This window comes from Solanum pennellii, chromosome 2 (assembly GCF_001406875.1).
Source record: "Solanum pennellii chromosome 2, SPENNV200".
Taxonomy (NCBI): Eukaryota; Viridiplantae; Streptophyta; class Magnoliopsida; order Solanales; family Solanaceae; genus Solanum; species Solanum pennellii.
The window spans coordinates 38325741-38346407 of record NC_028638.1 but is presented as its reverse complement, the minus strand read 5'-3'; the positions used below and the strand labels follow the sequence as shown (position 1 = coordinate 38346407).

The window sequence follows — 20667 nt, the reverse complement described above, 5'->3', positions numbered from 1 at the left end:
AATATAAATTTTTATTTAAGTTATATGTGCAACTTATTTTACATTTTAATAATATATAATTTGAATAGATCACTTGAAAGATTTAAGATTTATTTTATTTTCATTCATTAGTAATAGTAATTGTCTATCATCCACACGTGAAAAGGGAAAAATAGAAGAAAGAGATGTTAGGGTTATGTGGGTAATTTGGAGATTGTATAAAAATATTAAGGGTAAAAAGGTAAAAATGTGGTCAACTTAAAACAGCTTATAAGCTGGAAAAAAAAAGCACCCCTACTCCAGCTTTTAACTTTTGGCTTAAAATAAGTTTTTTTTTAACTTAAAATAAGTTATTTTGAGAATTGCCAAACAGCTAAATAAGTCAAAAACCAGCTTTTAAGTCAGTTTGACCAGCTTTTAAGCTGAGCCAAACAGGCTCTAAATACAAAAGCTGGTGACAGATATTGAAATCCTTTATCATTTAGTAGGATGTTTGCTACTCTTTTCGTTGTAAAATAAGTGGTGCTTGTAGTTTGAACATATAAATAAATTTCAAAAAATTTTAAGCTTGTAATTCATCATTTAATTACTGGTATTTCTCATGCAATTTGTATTTTAATAACTATACACCTGATTGAGTATATCTCATTATCACAAGTCAATTAAATAAAATAATATAACGCACTGGTAGAAAAAACCACAAATTTGCAATGACATATTAAATTTGGTCTCGGATCTAATTAAAAATAATAATTTAAAGGGAGGATGATTTCTAAAGTCTTATAAGAAGATCACTTATCTTATTAATTATTGAGGCTTTTTTTCTTTAAAATCTCACTTCACAGTCCGTCACTAGTCATTAATATGAGACTTTTTCATTCTTCAATACTTCACATCAATCTCAGGCAACATTTGACATGTGAACAATTTAAATTTGGCATCCAACATCATGATGAGATGGGTTCTATTTAATATCATATTGAACTTGATCCGGAGCCTATCTCATGCTTTAAAAACTAGCTCAAAGGAAGAAAAATTATTGGGGAGATATAAAAATAATTATTTTCTAATGGGCATAAGCTATAATTCAAACCAAGTTAAATCTTGCGTTCTTTATTTTACACTCCACTATATAGCATGCAATTACTAATACCTGTTTGGATGAACTTCTACAATATATTCATTTATAAGTCATAAGTTAAAAGTCATAAAATAGAAGGTACACTACTTTTGACTTATCTCTTAACTTTTATGATTTAAAAACGAATATTTAAAACACTTTTTAACCTTTTCAAACACCTTCAAAATTAAAAATAAAAAATATTTAAAAAATCAATTAATTCAATCGAATAGTATGTTAGGTGTGTACATATATATAGTGTGTATTTGACTGCTATCTGACTATATATGCATGGATCAGGAGTACTCTATCCATACACAAGATTGTGATGTCTGAACTCACATTTTGCTAGTGGATATATGTACCCCAGTGGCAACGACTTGACTTTTGAGTACTGTTAGGGAAAACTATATATCGTCCATCTATCTTTCTATGATTTTCTGAATTATAATGACATCATAAACATTTTGATCCTTTCGTTTGTCCACGTCTCAGGTTTCTTTAATTGCAACATAGTGGTCCCTTTTCTATTTTGTAGTATGTATATGTTCAAAGGGGTAATTGTTCAAACCCCCTATCATTTTTGGTTGTTACGATCTCACAATCCTATTCAAAATATTATCATAGAATTCTTAGCAATAAGATAATAATTCAAGTAGTTAATATATTAAGTTACTATGACGACGTTATTGACGAAATAGTTAAAGTATACCTCAATTAACTTGAATACCATCTTTATTAAGAAAAAAAAAGTTGAAACGAAAAATAATGATGAAGTAAGGAATTTAAAAAAAGGAAAAAGGGTAGGAAAGAGAGGGTCTCAATTTAAAGAGACCTTATTTAGTCCTCTCATTAAAATTGTGTTTGTTGAAGAGACAGTAACAAAGGAAACATTGCATGTTAAATTTGTGTCACATATTGATTGATGCGATGCTAATTGTCTTTTTTGCGCTATTCTCATATACTTATGAGTTTGACTTGATTTATTGGTATTTTTTTAATATAATATATTGGTGTTGATACAAGACAATTTTAGAGTCAGTTTTGAGGTGAATTTCAGGACGAAGCATAGTAAAATCATAAGAAATTTTGAGTTAGAAATATCATGAGACATAAACCCTATCATTTTGGACGTATGCTTAGGTGAGACGCGTTTTTCTTTTGAGGCGTAAGTAGAAAGAACTTTTCCTAATTAAAAATGTTAATAAGCTCTTAAACTAATTCCCAAAACATAAAAAACAATTTGTTATTGTTTAGACGAACCTAATAATATATTTATAGACCTTATATATTAACTTGTTAACTTCCGAACAAAATTGATTGATGTCTTAATAGTAAGGAAGATATCGTATAAATACTTTTCCATACTAGGACTTTGAACCCCATCATATAAAGAAAAGATTCTCTCTTTTTAAAAAAAAAAATGAAACTCATATTTAGTGAAACTAAACATTCATTAGGATTTGACTTATTTTAGATACTTTAAAATTAAAATAATTTTTAAACAATTTTGAAGTGTTTGAGTAAAATTAAGAAATATTTATAAATACTTATTTTAAAGTTAAATAAACAAAAAATAAACCAAAGTCAATAACAAAAAAATCCTAAATTATAACTTTTAACTTATAAGCGATAAACCAAAAGTCAATTCAAATGGGTCCTAGCTCGTAAACAATGAGGGGTAAGGTTCTAGATGTTTCTTGACATTCCTTTCTGGAGTTGAATTTCAATTTTTCTAACTTGCAATTCTGTGGACCCCATCCCCTGCCTATACCCTTCTAAGGTTTTAAGTTTAACTACTATAAAGCTACCCACTTTTGCAAAATCAATCACTACAAGTTTTAAAGGTTTTAATGGAGAATCAGTTGGGTCTTCTCAGAGTTCGTATAATCAGAGGCATCAATTTGGCCATTAGAGACTTAAGAAGCAGTGATCCATATGTTGTTGTTACAATGGGCAAACAGGTAATTTCCCCCCTTTTCTTCTTCTTCACTCTTTCAGTTTCACCTCATTTCTGTTCTTCTTTATTCAAAATTCCGTAACCTCAGATTTCTCTTTGTTATTTTTTAATTATAAAATCAAAATTCTGTAATTTTCAGGAACTGAGAAAACAAAGCTTGTTTATCGTATCTCTCGTTTTGTTGTGTGTGCGAGATTTATGTAATTGTTATTTTCAGTTTATCATACGAATTGTTATGGGAGTTGCTGAATTGTTTTGTTAATTTTGTGTTTGATATTATTGGAATCAGAAATTGAAGACTCGAGTGGTGAAGAAGAATGTTAATCCCGAATGGAATGAAGACTTAACGCTATGTATTACTGAACCAATTCTCCCAATCAAGCTGGTAATTTAATTTTCTTCATGTTGTTTCATTATGAAATTAATTTAATTATTCTTTTGATTTATCAAGAGAAAATTAAACAATAATACACGTTTAGGAAACAGCCTAATACCGTATCAATTCAGTCTTCGAAGGTAAATTATGCCTTTCAAGTTCAACTTCCTTCTAATTATAAAATAAATTCATATTCATCAAGGGTGTGTTTGGTACAAACGAAAATGTTTTCCTAGAAATTGTTATTCTCTAAAATAATTAGATATTTGACTTATTTTGTCATGTTTTTAGTGAGTATAAAATATTTTAATGTTTGGTTTTTGACTGAATTTTTGAGAAATATTTTTTATTTTTATTAAAGTAGCAAATAATTTTTAAAGTTGATTTTTCTTTAAAAAAACAAGCTTAAATTTTTTTCCGTGGTGGGGGTGGGGGTGGGGGTAGTTTGAGGGTAAAGATGAAAAAATTAATATTTGAAGTTTGATTTTTTTATTTTAAAAAAAAACAATATTAATTTTTTTTTGGTGGTAGGGGGCTAGTGGGGTTGGAGGTCGAGGGTAGGAAAAAAAATATGAAATTTTGAAGTTGAAGGTATGTTTTAAAAAATAAACTTCAAACTTTTTTAGGGATAGAGGCGCTGGTAGGGGGGCCTCGTAGGGGAGCATGGGTTGGGGGCTGGTAGGGTGGGGTGGGTAGGGGAGAGGTTGGTAGAGAGTTTTGGAAAATATTTTGCTTAAGTTTCGAAGAGAAGTCATTTACTTAAATTTGAGGAAAATTAGTTTATTTGAAAAACATTTTCAAAAATATTGGATCCAACTAAACATGAAAAAATTGGAGAATATTTTTCGGAAAAGTTTTTCCTCCTTACCAAACACACCCCAAGTGTCGCTATGTTTAGGGATATAACCTGATTTGACCCGTCCATTTATCAATTCTTGACTATTTGATCCGCCTTAATTCAATCTCCGTATTTGACATCCTACTTGATTTACAATTTAATTTAGTAGCTTATATGACTTGTTTTCAATTAATAAAACCAGAGTGTGATGTTTATTGTGTTTCTATTGCTGTCATTGCAGCAAGTTTATGACAAGGATACATTTTCTCGCGATGATAAAATGGGCGATGCTGAACTTGACATTGTACCATTTATAGATGCAGTAAGGATGACGCGCTATAAGAACATCCCCAATGGAGTAATAATTTCGAGAATAATGCCTAACCGGCAGAATTGCTATTCAGAAGAAAGTTGTATTGTGTATGAAGACGGCAAGGTTGTTCAAAATGTGTTTCTTAGGTTGAGGAATGTTGAGTGTGGTGAAATAGAGCTTCAGTTGCAATGGATAGACGTTCCTAGTTCCAAGAATCTATAGCTAATTCTGTTGCAGCTTATATTGTGAGAAAAGCTAGATTCTGTAGTCACCTACATGAAAATATGAAACGAACTTATCCTTTTGTTGTTGTTGCTTACTGTTGTAAACACGGCTGGCCAAAGTTGTTGGACTTTGAGGCTAAACCACATAAAGACCCAAGAATTAGATAGCCCAGTACTTGTTTTGTTTGGGATCCAGGTTTAGTAGACCTTTAATGGTATTATGAAGAAACGGTCTTTTCCTCCCCATCTTCTTCTTCTTGAGTCTTAACTTCTCATTCCCGTTTTTATGGCTATCTTTAGTTACTTGCATTTCAGTACTTCTTTTTGTGATTCAAGTGTTGTTATTATAATGGTAGAATGACCTAAAAGATTAATTTTATATTTGGCTTCATTTGTGTTGAGTCTTTATACTTATCACTTTGCCAATTAAACTCTTAAACCCATAAGAATACAATATTTTAAGTCCTTTTCTCCTTCGGTCAATGTGCATGTAATGGTTGCAGTTAGACGTAAAATTTCACATCATCTTTTAATGCCATATGTGAAATTAAATGCTAAAAAAAAATCAAATACATCAATTCTTTAATATCTTAAACTTTTCAAATAGTCATCTTCTTTATATTTGGTCATAAATTGAGAATTAGATTCATACTCATTAGATTAAATTCTTCTTGATTTAGCTTGTAAATTCATCTACAAATTTACCAACACAAACTCAAATGAACCCCAATCAAAATTTTTGATTAATTTTACAAATTCACAACACCCATTTATTATTTTTAAAGCTTTTTCAAGTTTATCAATGGAGTTCTAAAATTTTCAATTGTCACAATCCTTCAAATTATCCACATTATATTCGCGAAACCATCTAATAAAAGAATGGTACTAAAATTTTTCAAACCTAAAAAATGAAAATTTTAGAAAAAGTTGAGGCTATTAATTTGTATAAAAAAAAAAAAGAAGAGGAGGAGAAGAGTGAATGTGGGAATGGAGAAAGAAGAAAGTTGAGGGTTGTGGTGAGGGGTAGAGGTGAGAGTGCTGATGGAGAACAAGAAAGGGTGGCGAGTGGGTGAACGAGGATCGGAGAAGATGAATTTTATATTTTAATTTTGTTAAATTGATTTTTTTAATGTAAAATATTGTTTTAACTCGTTTTGAAGCGCGTGTAATCACACGTATTTTCAACTCACTAAATTAATGTCACATAAGTTTGGTTAATGGTCAGATGATTAGAATATTGTGTTCGATGAGTTTAAGGGTTTGATAGGCACAGTATTGAGTAGGAGGGTCCAACTGACAAACGAAGTGGTCGCCTAGGTCATTCTGCTGATTATAATTTGATTATCAATGACTATAATGCTTATGTATCTATATTGAGAATTCAGGTTTGTCGCACTTACATGTTGACAACAAAATCTGCGTCTGATAATTTGATTATACAAATCTATTGTATTTCTGTATTATTTTTGACTTCTCAGTTCTCACTAGTGTTTGGTATCCACTTTGAAGAGAGTCGTGTTGCATGTCCAATAAGGAGAGAACACCTCTCTATCATGACTTTATTATTTTTAGCACTGGAACAACTAAATCTTTAGTTAAAGATAGAGATGTACCATTTATCACACCAAACCATAGGTGCTTCCAAAATGTATTGGAAGTTGGTCTAAAATGTGGCTTCCAATAGTTCTTTCAGCAGTATGTAAAGATCATTGTTCTGTCAAAGAATAGACCTGGAGGATTTGGATTTGAGCCAAAAAGCAATGCAAGCTACCAGGTTTGGAAAATTGCAATTTATGAATAGTCCTATCACCTAATTTGCTCATTCTTCTACCTTTTGGATCAGAAAATGTTATTAGAAATATTCAAATTTAGGACTAGATAAACCAACAAATTTAGGACTAATGAAAGGTTTTCCTGATATTACAAGTATGATCTTTCATTGTTACTTGACTGTAGGCTCAGTCAAGAGAGTTAGAGATTTGGATGCTCACACAATTTTAGATAATTTGTCACTCACCCCAACTCATATAAATTGAGTTCAAAGTTAGAAGGATAACTTTTTTCTTTCGAATAACATAAACGGCACATCAAATTTTTATTTTACCAAAAGAGCAGAATCATTCCTGACGGAGCGATTCTTCTGACAATTATTGACGCTGTTAAATTTTTTTTCAAAGACCACTGCCCCTGCAACATTTTTTCCAAAAATTTTTTATATTTAAAAACCAAAATATGGTAGCCTTTTATAAAATAAAAAACAGAAATTAAAATTGAAATTGCTGCATTGCAAGCGATTTGCTTTAAATCCCTTTCTTTTAAAACCATGACTGTCACTTGATTTTTTTTTAAAAAAAAGATTTTTTTTTAAAATATTGGCAGCAATTCTCTAAAAAAAAATTCAATAAAATCGCTGCTTGAAAATTTTCTAAAAAAAATAAATAATAAAAACACATCATTTATTATCATATTTAATATCAAAAATTCTTTTTTTGGATAAAGATCCGATCAAATATAATTAGGTCAAATAATGTTCAATGGTGTTATAGATTTATGCCATGTGTACTATATAATAATTTATTGTTGAGATTCATTTAAATTATATATACTCATCTTAATAATAAATTTATATTATATACTCATCTTAATAATACTAACAACAAAGTTGTCAACTATTTTTATTTTTTTAAAAACTATCAAATAAAGCAATAAATGTACCCAAGCTAATATTTTCAAGGAAAAAAAAATTAAGATTGGCGGTGTGCGGATCGAGAGTTGACGATAAGACTTAATTGATAATGCAAATACTTTCAATCAGGTATATTAAATTTTCTTTTTCGATCTTAATTTTTTTTAAAAAAAATATTAGCTTGGGTGTATATACTTAATTGCTTTATTCGTCAGTTTTAAAAGATAAAAATAGTTGACAACTTTGTTGTTTTAATTATTAAGATGAATATCTCAACCATAAATAATCATATAATACACATGGCATGAATCTATAAGGTCATTGAACATTACTTGAGCTAATTATATTTGATTGGATCTCATCATTTTTTTTTCTGGATACATTAATTTGGAATCTCCTATCCATGATTTTCCTTCTTTGTTTTTTATTCCACAAATCTTTCCACAGTTACTTTCATCAATCTATTTTTGAATTTCAAATTTTCTCTTTCCAATAAATGATTTCAAGTTATTCAAGAGGTAGATTTCTTTCCATCACTTCAATTTTCAATTTCTTTTATTTGTTTTTTATTGTTTTCATCTTAAAAATTACTGAATCGTTTACCCCCGATCTTTCTATGGAAGAGAGGTGGAAAATCTTTGCAATGCACATAGTTCATCCTGGAACGCATTTGAAGTGGTTGTAGAAATTTTTGATGGCGGTCTTGATAGACTTCATTCGTTGGTTCGATCTTTCAGTTTTTTAGACTTACTTTTGATTCTTAAATTAGTCTTTTTTTAGTGTTACCATTGATCTGATACATCACTTTCACAATAACTTTTGATTTATGTACTGTATCTGTCACGACCCGAGTCTACATCCTGGACGTGGCCGACACTCGAAGACCATTGCTGGTCCCCGAGCGAACCCTCATCCTAGCTGACTACAAGCGAAATACTAACTTAACCATATAAAAGCTTAAAACTGAAATAAAATTCAATAAACTCAACTTTACAAAACTTTAACTTAAATGAACAACTTTGAATAAAAATAATATGTTCAACTAGCCATAAAATAGACAACTTTAGTCTTTAAAACATTTATTAAAATAAATGAACAATACAAAATTCTTAACTAAACTGACTATCTATGAAACCTCTAACTGACAAGGATGAAAGTCGGGACAAGACCCACGACCTTCTAACTAAACTGGAAAGTAAATAAAATCCTCTGGAAGTAAGGAGGCTTACCATAGCTAACTCAAAACTCTCGGATGTATCAACGAAGCTCCTGTTGATGATCCTGAATACATGTGTCTGCATCATGAGAAGATGCAGGTCAAATGGCTCAGTACATGAAATGTACGAGCATGTAGGGGAATTTAAAACATAACATAATCTTGATACTTGAAAAAAATGGAAACGTATTTACCTCTTCTCAAACTTGAAATTCAAGGAATACTCAAGAATACTCAAAGTACTCGACTTACTCAACTCATCATACTCAAGAATAAGACACTCAACTCAGAGATTAAATACTGAATACAAGGATATGATATACTTGACTATGGATACTCAACTCAATATAAAGCAATAATACACATGCTATATATAAAAAGCTTTATAAAATAGTAAAAGAAACTTAATTCGTTAAAGAAAATACAATAAAAAATTAAACATTACATATATAAGAAGGTAATAGAGTTTCTGGAGGAGAAACTGTAATCGATGACCACCACTATGAGCCCAAGTAATGATACAACGTCTCGCCCACACTGCCAGAATTGTCATATATTTTGTCATCGCATAAAACTCCTTAACTTGGTAGATCCACTAGCTTAACTTACGTGAGCATCTAAAAAGTACGACTCATTAATACCCATGATGACTACATGATTTTATGGAGACTTGAGTTAATATGAACTCTCATTTCCACATCGATGCTTAATACTACTCCCAGAATATATTTTAGCTCACGTGTCTTTAAAACAACTTCCTTCTTTGGGTTGAGATAATTGCTCAACACTTAACTTTAGAATGCTCTCTTGGAATCAATGTTCCCTTTTCTTGCTCAAAACTCTTTTGGAAATCTTAGTTTCCTCTTTTAACATAAATGTGAAAATATTTATAAATGTTTAGGGAATACTTAGTCACCTATACTTCTTTGAAGAACATAACTTCAACTTTACTCTAACTCAACTCAGTGGTCAAGTTTTAAAACAAGTTTTAAAATAATTTGTAAAAGAACTTCTTAAAAAGGATTCATGTCGAATTATAAACATGAACGACTCAATTCAAGTTTTCAATAACCATGCATAAAACTCAATACTTGAACGTAAAAACTCCAAAACTCAAAAAATTCAATGATACTACTCATCTCAAGAATGCTCGATTCGGAGGGTTCATGCAGAATTATGGGCATGAACTACTTAACTCAATGACTCAAGCTTGACTCAGAGGGTTCATGCAGAAGTATGGACATGAACTACTTAACTCAAAGACTTAACGGGTAACATGTAATAGTCGCATGATTAGAAATATAATCCCAAAAGGAATAAGGAACTCAATATTCAAGACTTGAAATTTGGAGATACTAATCCTCTCAATGATACTCAATTTATGGAGTTCATGTGGAAGTTATGGGTATAAGCAACTCGACTTGAAAGTCTACGTAACTAGATGGAACTCATGTATACAAATCTTCTCATTCTCTTACTTACTTTCTCAAAACTTAGTCCAAATCAATGATGGATATCAAAGAATTCACAATTGAACTTAAAGACTTTCTTGAACTCTACTCGTAACTCTCTCTTGAATGTGAACTATGAATTCAAGAGTTATGGTTCATGATATGAAGGATATAGGTGATATTGTAGACTCATCAATACATTCTTCTTAATCTCATGCTCACTTACTCAAGTCTTGAAACAAGTTACTAGAAGTTGTAAAAGACTCCTCAAAAGGACTCGAAGGGACTCTTTTAAAAGGTGCGGAAGAACTCTCAAAACTTAATCTTAACATTAGATTGAAATAGAATTATTATTTCAAGGTTATGATTCATGTTATGAATGATTTCCAAGTGTCTAAAAGTAATTCAAAGTATTTATAATCGAAAGGTGTGAAGATGCACTTTAAATGAGCTCAAACAGAGTAAACGGGGCAAACTGGATAAGGCAAGCGACCCTAGGGATATGGGTGGCGTGGGGCACCAACCCCTGGAGTACAAAAGGGTTTGGGGCGCTCTGGAAGGCGCGTCGCGCCAAGCCCCAACCCAGAAAATCTGCTGAACATCTTGCTCGTTTTCTCACCCTAACTCGTCTAAACTCGAACGGTTTCTATGGTTTCTTTTCAATCACTTAGATTCAATTAGTTAACTTAATTATACTCTAATATACTGAAAACAACAATCAAATTACTCAATTTCTTCTCAATAATCCAACACAACAAGATTTAGAATGAACCTCAAGAATCAAGAACTTAAATCCTTAAACTTTAAGAATAAAATTTCGCTGAAAAATAACATGATTGGCGTGTGGGTGAACTAACCCAACACTATGGAAGCTTACATACCTCTTAGGGATTAAACCCATGGTGAAAATTCGCAACTAAACTCAAAAACGTCGACGAACATCTTCATCCTTTCCTCTTTTCTCCTCTTTTTTCTTCTTGCCTCTTCTTGAAATCTCAACTGAAATTCTAGGTGTATATTAGAATTATAAAACTGAACCTAAAAGGATTAGACCCCTAAAATATTACTAAAAATGAATTAAATCTGATAGGGTAAGGAAAAGACCTAAATACCCCTCATATTTTTGGCTAAAACTTTTCTTAACTGGACATCTTAACTTCAAAATGTAATATCTCACTCATCCGAACTCAAAATCAACAAACTCGTCGGCTTTAAAAAGATAATTCAAAGAGCTTTTCTATGGTATCTTGTAGCACACCTAACTCATTATGTGCTAGGAGTTATGGTCGTCTGAAGTTGACTCAAAACTCATACTTAACTTAACTTGCAAAATTTCAGATTTTGCTATTTCCAATTTAATTCTTTTTGGAACTCAAGGTGCTAAATCTAGTGAACTGACTTAATAGTAAGAAATTTTTAATTCCTTCGTGAAATCTCACTCACTACGATGAACGGCTCAAGTCTTAGTTCGAAAAAATTTCTGGGGTGTTACAATATCCTGTTTGTTGGAATTCTGACCCCCAAATTCGCCTTAGGAACAGGTTTATTCTATATGTTCCTTTGAGAAATTAAAACATTTACGTTTTGTGAAGTAAATAAAATAATGACACAATATTTTATCGCGAAAAACCCCAACTCACAAGGGTAAAAACCACGACCTACACCTCTGTATGATTTAACTCCACTTTATTAAATTTCACGTCTCAACAAAAGATTACAAAGCTATGTAACCTAAGGAATTATAAACTCTAATTCCTAGAGGAATTATAAACTCTAATCCTAGATAAGAAATTATAAACTCTAATTTCTAGCTACCCAAAGACACAAAACCCCCGGTTTTATATCTTCCAATGTTCTTCAAGTTCTACAACTTGTCGAACAACTCCTACTCACAAAACTCAGATTGTAAACAAGACTCTTGAATACAATTTTACAATTTTTCCTCACAAATTGCTACACTCTCAATAAATCTCAAAACTCTTTCAAACTTCTTGATCGTGTTTTGATCTTCTCTCTATGTAAGTGCGCAATTTTTTTTATGCAAATAGCTCCCTATTTATAGATCAGAACTTCAACAAATCCTTGTATAATTCAACTTGTATTTGCCTTCTACAAATCCTTTTTGACTTCTACATGGACTCCTATCTACAGAATTTCCTTAAATAAATAAGAAAACACAATTTTCTTAAATAGATTTCCTTAAATAGGAATTAGTTTTCCTTCTTTCACTTGGCTTTGAACTCCTTTATAAAAGAAAACTTTTTGTACTTGTTGCTTGTCGAAAAATAATAATTCCACAGCTTTATAACTTCTAATTCACGTGGTTGACGTTCTCCTTATACAAGTCGGATTCGTTCTGTAAGGAACACGTCTGTACAACCTGTTTCTTTCATCTGTTTCTGTGTTTGTCAATTATCAAAATCTTTATCATTCTAACAAATTCCCCCTTTTTGATGATGACAATTATACATTTCGAACTTAGCAAATAAGACACACATCTTCCTACTTTTGCCATGTTACTACTACAACTCCTTAACTTTGCCATACTTCAAAACAACAATACTTTAACAAATTCCCCCTTTTTGACTATGGCAAATTTTATCTGCTTGCATTGAATAGGTACACATAACTCATATGCAGCTGCTTCCCCCTTTTGACATTAGGCAAATTCGATACTCATGGCCACTGGGCTATCACTTACACAAACACTTAAAAATCAAGAACCCAATAAGCTAAAACAAAGCATTAGCATAAACATAGGAGATAGACATTAACCTGAAACTCAACCCCAACATTAGCATTAATCAAAAAGCATATACACCACAAATGTAATCAAAATTAAACATAGAATCAAGCACTTGTGATGAAAAAAAAATTGGAAGTCAAAGGCTAGAGTGGTTAGGTAATATCAAAAGATGAGAGGATAAATAAAAGTCATTTTTTAGCAGCAAAAATATCTTTTGGATTAACAAAATTAGCAGCCTTCTCAATTTCAAAGTTAACCTTGGTCTATGCACGCTCAATCCTTTTTTTTCTTTTTTTTTTCACTTTTAAGGAACTTGTTCAATCAATCATGTTCTTTCTGCAGAAACAATAGTTCACTCATCTTTAATTTCAATAGAGTCAGTAAGAGGAACAAATTTTCTTGAATATCACTTGTAAAGGGACATGTTCTCTCAATCTGTTCTCTGGACGTGTATTATCAACTGCAGCACCAACTATAAATTTTATTTTATTTTATATCAATCCGAAATCCCAGTTTATATGGTTCCCAATAGAAGAACTAGGTTCGACAGATGTATCTCTCATCGATTCCCTTTTACTAGATGCACCCAAGTTGAGCCTAACAAGTGAACTTTGTTCAAGTATAGGGTCTCCAAAATATTTCCCCTCACAATGTAAATCCTCTAAGACTTTACTGAATACAAAATATTCCCCCTAAGAACCAACACTCTACATTCTTAATCTGTATTTATAAGGCCCCAAGTAGAGGTGTCCTCCATCAAATTCATCTCAACCACAGACCATCACATTGGGATAAGGCTTTTTAAGAAGATATTTGTTTTGGTAGTATTATGGCATGAATATCTTTTGGGACAAGTGGAAGAAATAGGTTCAAGTGCATTGACTTTATATTTAATCATGAATAACTGTAGTGCACATACCTTAGATCTCAGGATAATGCTGAATTTTACTTCAATTTTACCAAGTCTCTCTCCTGTGCTAGATGCAAATACAATGTTATAGTGCATGAGTAGCATGACTTTAAAAGTGGTATAGAGACATACAACTTAATGTACAAAACTGAGCATAGAATTCAATATTAGAGGGCAATATGCGCAATGTTCATTAGCCATTTTTGGATACTTATGTAACCTTAATCATCCCCAAGTTTCAAATTGTTCCTTTTGAAAGTGTTTTCCTTGGCTGATCATATTTTTGATTGATTGATCATCATAGTGCGCATAATTGTTAGATACTGCATAGGTTGAACCTGTTTCCTTCAACATGCTTCTTCAGTCTTTCTCCCTCTTTTTTTCAACCATTTTTTTTCAACTTCTTTTTTCCAGTTAATGTTATTCATCCATTTTTTTTTTCAAGTGAGAGGATTTTTTTTATGTTACAATCATGCATCTGAAACAACATGTTCAATTGGTGAATGTTGTCTGCTTCCTCTCACTTTTCCTGCAAATTCAAATGTTAGATTTAGGAACCCAGACTAGCTTGGGTCCTTTGTATTGATAAAAAGGATGAATAAGATCTCTATAAGCCCACTTGGGCAGATTATTTTTCCTTTGAGTATACCTGTTCCTTTGAACAGTTTTATAAGTTCCTCTCGCATTATTTTCTGCACTAGCTTTGTATTTAGGACAATATTGTTTAGAGTGACCTGAGATACCACAAATAATACAAAACATAGGATTCCCATTTATGGGTTGTTCATACCCTATTCCAGTTTTAATGTCCCTATTATTGTTACCTAGATGGGTTACTATCATGGAGGATTTTGTCCACTTATTTGCTCTTTCCAGATCACTTCTCATCCTAGTTAATTCAAGATTTATTCTTCTAGAATTTTCCTTTTCTAGTTTTATAATATTTTTGAGTTTGTCGACCTCAAGTGTTTGGTCAGGCAGTTCACTCCCTTTTTCTTTACCAAGAACTTTTAATTTTAGATTCTCAGTTCTTAGTTTCAGATTGTGAGATTCAAGTTGCTTGATTTTCCCTTGAAGGTCATGTTTGTTCTTATTAAGATCAATGTGCTCAAACTTTAAGCTAGATAAGGAAGCAAGTAGTTGCTCTTGGTGTTAACAAGTTCTTGAATTGTGTCTATGGAAGCAAGTAATAAGAATGAAAGTTTTTTCTTAGAGAACTTTACTAGTTTATCTTTTAGGTTAAGAAGATTTACCTCAGTTTCTTCAGAGTCTGATTCAGGTTCAGCATCTGATTCTTCTATCGCCATCAAAGCAATGTCCTCATCATCTTCTTCATACATGTCTGAAGAACCTGTTCCCCAAGCTGCATACATTGCTTGTTCTTTTTCTTTGTTTTTCTTTTTATTAAAGAGTTCCTTCCTTTCTTTTTCAGTTTTTTCCTTTTTCCATTCTAATTCCCACATTGGGCAATCCTTGATCTGATGATCTGTCTCACCACACTTGAAGCAGCCTCCGCTCTGTGGTCTCTCAAGATTTCTTCCCTTTTGGGGTGGTGATTTCTTGCTAGCGTTTAATCCCCTTTTTAAGAGTTTCATGAAGTTCTTACTTATCAGAGCAAGATCATCATCATCTATGTCAGATTCATCACTTTCAGTTGCTTTAAATCCAAGATTTTTCTCTTTTTTTCCTTCACCTCTTTTGTCAACATTCATCTCATAAGTTTTGAGATTTCCTACTAATTCATCCAAAGTCATATTGGTTAGATCTTTGGCTTCTCTGATTGCAGTAACTTTTATTTCCCATGATCTAGGCAGAGTCCTTAGTACTTTGTCTACCTGTTCCTCAGTGGTGTATACTTTGCCCAAGGATATTAATTCATTTACAACAGTGGTAAATCTGGTGATCATATCTTGAAGTGATTCTCCGGATTTCATCTTGAAGGCTTCATATTCAGAACTAAGTCTGCCAATTCTGAATTTACAAACTTGAGTTGTACCTTCGTGAGCGTTTTTTAAAGTGTCCCATATTTGTTTTGCAGAGGTACAACTAGCGATGCAGTTAAACTCATCAGGTCCTAATCCACATACCAGAATGCACTTAGCTTTTGCATTCTTTCCTAACATCTTGTAATCGGCTTCTCCATACTTTTCTATAGGTTTAGGTACCTTATTCCCTTCACTATCAGTAATAGTAGGAATTAATGGTCCATTAGTAATTCTAATCCATAGTTCGTAATCTTCAGCTTGAATGAAATCTTCCAATCTTGTCTTCCACCAAGAGTAGTATTCTCCATTAAATAATGGTAGTATGTTGATGTGTTGCCCTTGACCATGCCCAAGAGGAGGTGCAGAATTCATTATGATCTTATCTTGAGTTGTTAGACTCTTCAAAGATAACCTGCTCTGATACCAATTGTTGGAATTCTGACCCCCAAATTCGCCTTAGAGAACAGGTTTATTCTATATGTTGCTTTGAGAAATTACAGCAGTTACGTTTTGTGAAGTAAATAAAATAATGACACAATATTTTATCGCGGAAAACTCCAACTGACAAGGGTAAAAACCACGACCTACACCTCTGTATGATTTAACTCCACTTTATTAAATTTCACGTCTCAACAAAAGATTACAAAGCTATGTAACCTAAGGAATTATAAACTCTAATTCCTAGCTAAGAAATTATAAACTCTAATTTCTAGCTACCCAAAGACACAAAACCCCCCGGTTTTATATCTTCCAATGTTCTTCAAGTTCTACAACTTGTTGAACAACTCCTACTCACAAAACTCAGATTGTAAACAAGACTCTTGAATACAATTTTACAATTTTTCCTCACAAATTGCTACACTCAATAAATCTCAAAACTCTTTCAAACTTCTTGATCGTGTTTTGATCTTCTCTCTATGTAAGTGCGCAATTTTTTTAATGCAAATAGCTCCCTATTTATAGATCAGAACTTCAACAAATCCTTGTATAATTCCACTTGTATTTGCATTCTACAAATCCTTGTTGACTTCTACTTGGACTCCTTTTCTACAGAATTTCCTTAAATAAATAAGAAAACACAATTTCCTTAAATAGAGTTCCTTAAATAGGAATTAGTTTTCCTTCTTTCACTTGGCTTTGAACTCCTTTATAAAAGAAAACTTTTTGTACTTGTTGCTTGTCGAAAAAATAATAATTCCACAGCTTTATAACTTCTAATTCATGTGGTTGACGTTCTCCTTATCCATGTCGGATTCGTTCTGTAAGGAACACGTCTGTACAACCTGTTTCTTTCATCTGTTTCTGTATTTGTCAATTATCAAAATCTTTATCATTCTAACACTGTTCATATTTAAGGTATTGATACATAGCTCTGATTTTGTTGGATCTTCTATTAGTGTTTATCATGTTTAATATAAGTGTACTTGATACATAAACTTTGTGTTATGTATTACACACCAAAAATTATGCTATTTAAACAATTACATGTATCATATTTATAAAATATAGTATTTCTCAAACAAAATAAGATACATAAATAATAATGTATTATGGACTAATTTTTTAGGCATGATATATAATTCAAAGTCATACTAAATGTATCAGATACACAACAATTACCAAATAATAATAATGTATCATCTCAAACCTAAATTCTTATGCGCAACACTTTCTTATTTAATGTATCTAGTAGAAATACAACACAATTCAATTTAAATTGAAAGGATCTTCGTGATTTATCTTCTCAAAAATTTGTGATAATTTTGAATCAAAATTAAACAGATCTTCAATGAATTAGGAGAATAATTTTGAAACTCAAAATTTTCAACAATTTTGAATCAATTTGAAAGGATCTTCGATAAACTTGAAGATTCACAAAAGAATTTGTTTGTCCAACAACAATTCCATCACTTTTATATCATTCATAACTCATCTTGCTTATCCAAAATTTCAATAAATTTTTTTAAATCAAATCTAAAAGATTTCTTCATTGAATAGGTCATGTATATACCTTGAAACTTGTCAAAATCCACCCTTTCCAATTTTGTTCACGAAAACGTTATTTGTGACTTTTGTTATTATCGACAATTGGGAAAGTGGAAGCTCAAATTCTCCTTTGAGTTTCAATTTGTTCCTTTTCCAGTTGTACATCAGTCAATAAGGTCTAGAAGAACCATTACCATCATAGTGAGAAACTTACTTTGAGTATCTTTGTCGTCTTTCTGTTGGAACCTGCCACATCTATTACAAGCAGTGTTTTTCTATCAAACACAACAAATCAAGACAGGTGCAAGGCATGGTCAATTGGTCACCATGCATCGCGAAAATTTCTTTTAACATAAGTTCTTACCTAGTCTTAAAAGATTCATCATAACTATTGTTTTCGACCTTTTTCAATTTATTACGATTTGGGTGAGAACTGAAAGAAAAAATTTGAATTGTTTGAAGCGAGACAAATTTGAGAGAAAAAAAAATTAAATTTTGAATTGAGGATGGGTAGATTTGGAAGAGAATTGAAAGAAAACAATTTGAATTTTAATTTGACGGATCTTTTAATTTGGGAGATATACAAATCAATTAGATTAGCCTGATTTGGGAAGTGACATCAATTTTATATTCTCTTTCCTTTAAAAATGTAAAGAATTTTGTTTTAATGTATCAAATTTAATGTATCCACCTTTTTAACTATGAATCCGGATATCACTAATTTTTGAGGGATTTTTGTTAATTGAAAAAAAGTAGGGATATAATGTAATTTAAATCCTTATATTTTTTATAATGTAATTTAAATCCTTATATTTTTTATAAGTTATACTAAATTAATTGACTGGTAGGATATCTAGTTTCTTTAGCCAACATCAGATATCTTTTTGCGAAAATTAAGCGATTAAAAAAACTTATATTGCTTACAATTATCTAATCAATATACATATACAATTCACCTCTCTTCCACTCTCTGCCCTCTCGCTCGCCTCTCTCCTCCCTCTCCTAATCTCTCTCGCCTCTCCTTCCTCCCACTCTCACTTGCCATTAATACAAATGCATATGTATAATCTACAACTATTTAACCAATATGAATATATAGTTCACCTCTCTCCCACTCTCGTGTTCGCCTCTCTCCCTATCTCGCTCGCCTCTCTCCCTATCTCTCCCAATATCGCTTGCTTTTTATATAAGTACATATGTATAATATACAATTATCTAACCATTATACATATATACAATTCACCTCTCCCACTTTTTGCCCCCCCCCTCTCTCTCCTCTCTCCTACGAATTGTAATTATCAAACTATATCTATGGAGAGTGATTAGGCTATATTTTAGTGGTTATATGTGAAAGTTTCTGGGAAAATTACATGTAGGCGAAAAATGTGACGATTTTGTTGTAGTTTAGAGAATTTTGATAAAATATTTTTTCTATGTTATTAAGTTATTTAAATTGATTTGCAAAATTTTTTTCAAAATTTAATTTTATATATTTTCTTAATAATATAAAATTAAATATACATAGGGTCCGTGGATTAATATGATTTGCGTGTAAAAGTTCACACCTAACACTAATCATGGTTTAAGATATGGAAGTGGGCAATTGACATGATATTTGTAAAATAGTCCCTATTGAATATCGACCACAATAACCCAACCGAAGCATCTAGCCAATGTGCACCACTCCAACACCTAAACCTACCAAAATGAATGATGCAAATACTGTAAATCAACCAACAAAAGAACGAGCAGCAACAACACAATAAGAAATATTCAAAGCGCATCTCTAAATAATGAAAAGCAAACAGATCTACTACGCAATTTGGCGTTTTTGAATCAAGGATGATTGATATTCGATTATTCAACATTTGGTAAATCGAATTCCTATTAACACTTTCACCCACATATCGAAATCAGTCAAACGAAACGAACACATTCAACTGCTAATCAGTTTCAATTAAATGCCTACCATTAAGCTCTAGTCATCATCTTCTTAAACTCCTCAAAATTAACACTACCGTCGCCGTCGTCATCAACGGAACTGATCATACGCCGGCAATCCTTAAGTGAACACTTCTCTCCAATGCCTTTCATAACGGAGTGCAACTCCGAAGCCGAAATCTTCCCGTTCTTATCCTTATCATACAAATCAAAAGCGTCACGGAGATCCTTACTGTTAGATCCTTCAACCGGACAGTGAAACGCAGCGAATTCTTCCAAATCGATGAAACCATCACCGTCGGTATCAACCTCTAGCATCATTCGCTTCGCCTCGTCCGGCGTCGTTTTAGTGCCGAGAGCATTCAAAACTCCGTCGAGCTCCGAAAGAGAGATTTTTCCGTCGCCGTTGGTGTCGTATTTTCGAAATACTTTCTCGACTTCCTTCATCCTCTGCGTAAGCTTTGCCATGTTAGGGGAGATTAATTTTTAGTTTGTTAGTTAACTGGGTGTGTATTTGTGGGAATTTATAGCGGAGGATCACGCGGTTTAACGCGGAAGATGGGGAATCGGGTATAATGGCCCTCCCTGTCACGCGGATTACTCCACTTTCAGTTGCCATCACAATTGGCATGCAACTACAACTCTACTGCCTAAATTAACCTACCAATGACACATTTCAAATTTTAAAATTATTTTAAAATTTTGATATATTATATATAGTGATAATAATTTAATAATAATTAAAAATTATAAAATTACATTAAAAAATAATTAAGTCTGAGTAAGAATTGAGCTACGTTGCATTTTAAATTCATTTATACTTAAATAACTTTTAATTGAACTAATAACTCATTTATTTATTAGTTCAATTAATTTAAATTTATCGAAATTTAATTTAATCGGTCAATTTGATACCTGTACTCCCACCACACGTAG

The 20667-nt window shown here is 31.9% G+C and overlaps 2 protein-coding genes across 2 annotated transcripts; one reads left to right on the top strand and one right to left on the bottom strand.

Annotated features, from left to right (window-relative positions):
- The first annotated feature begins 2903 nt into the window (after positions 1–2903).
- LOC107009555 (GTPase activating protein 1-like) lies at positions 2904–5201 on the top strand. Its single transcript, XM_015208898.2, has 3 exons — positions 2904–3063; positions 3349–3444; positions 4515–5201. Exons 1-3 carry the CDS (start codon positions 2953–2955, stop codon positions 4806–4808), a joined length of 501 nt encoding a protein of 166 aa, XP_015064384.1. The 5' UTR covers positions 2904–2952; the 3' UTR covers positions 4809–5201.
- Positions 5202–19553: 14352 nt separating this feature from the next.
- On the bottom strand, positions 19554–20342 carry LOC107009322 (probable calcium-binding protein CML18). The gene has a single exon (XM_015208633.2). It carries the CDS (start codon positions 20197–20199, stop codon positions 19762–19764), a length of 438 nt encoding a protein of 145 aa, XP_015064119.1. The 5' UTR covers positions 20200–20342; the 3' UTR covers positions 19554–19761.
- Positions 20343–20667: the final 325 nt, after the last annotated feature.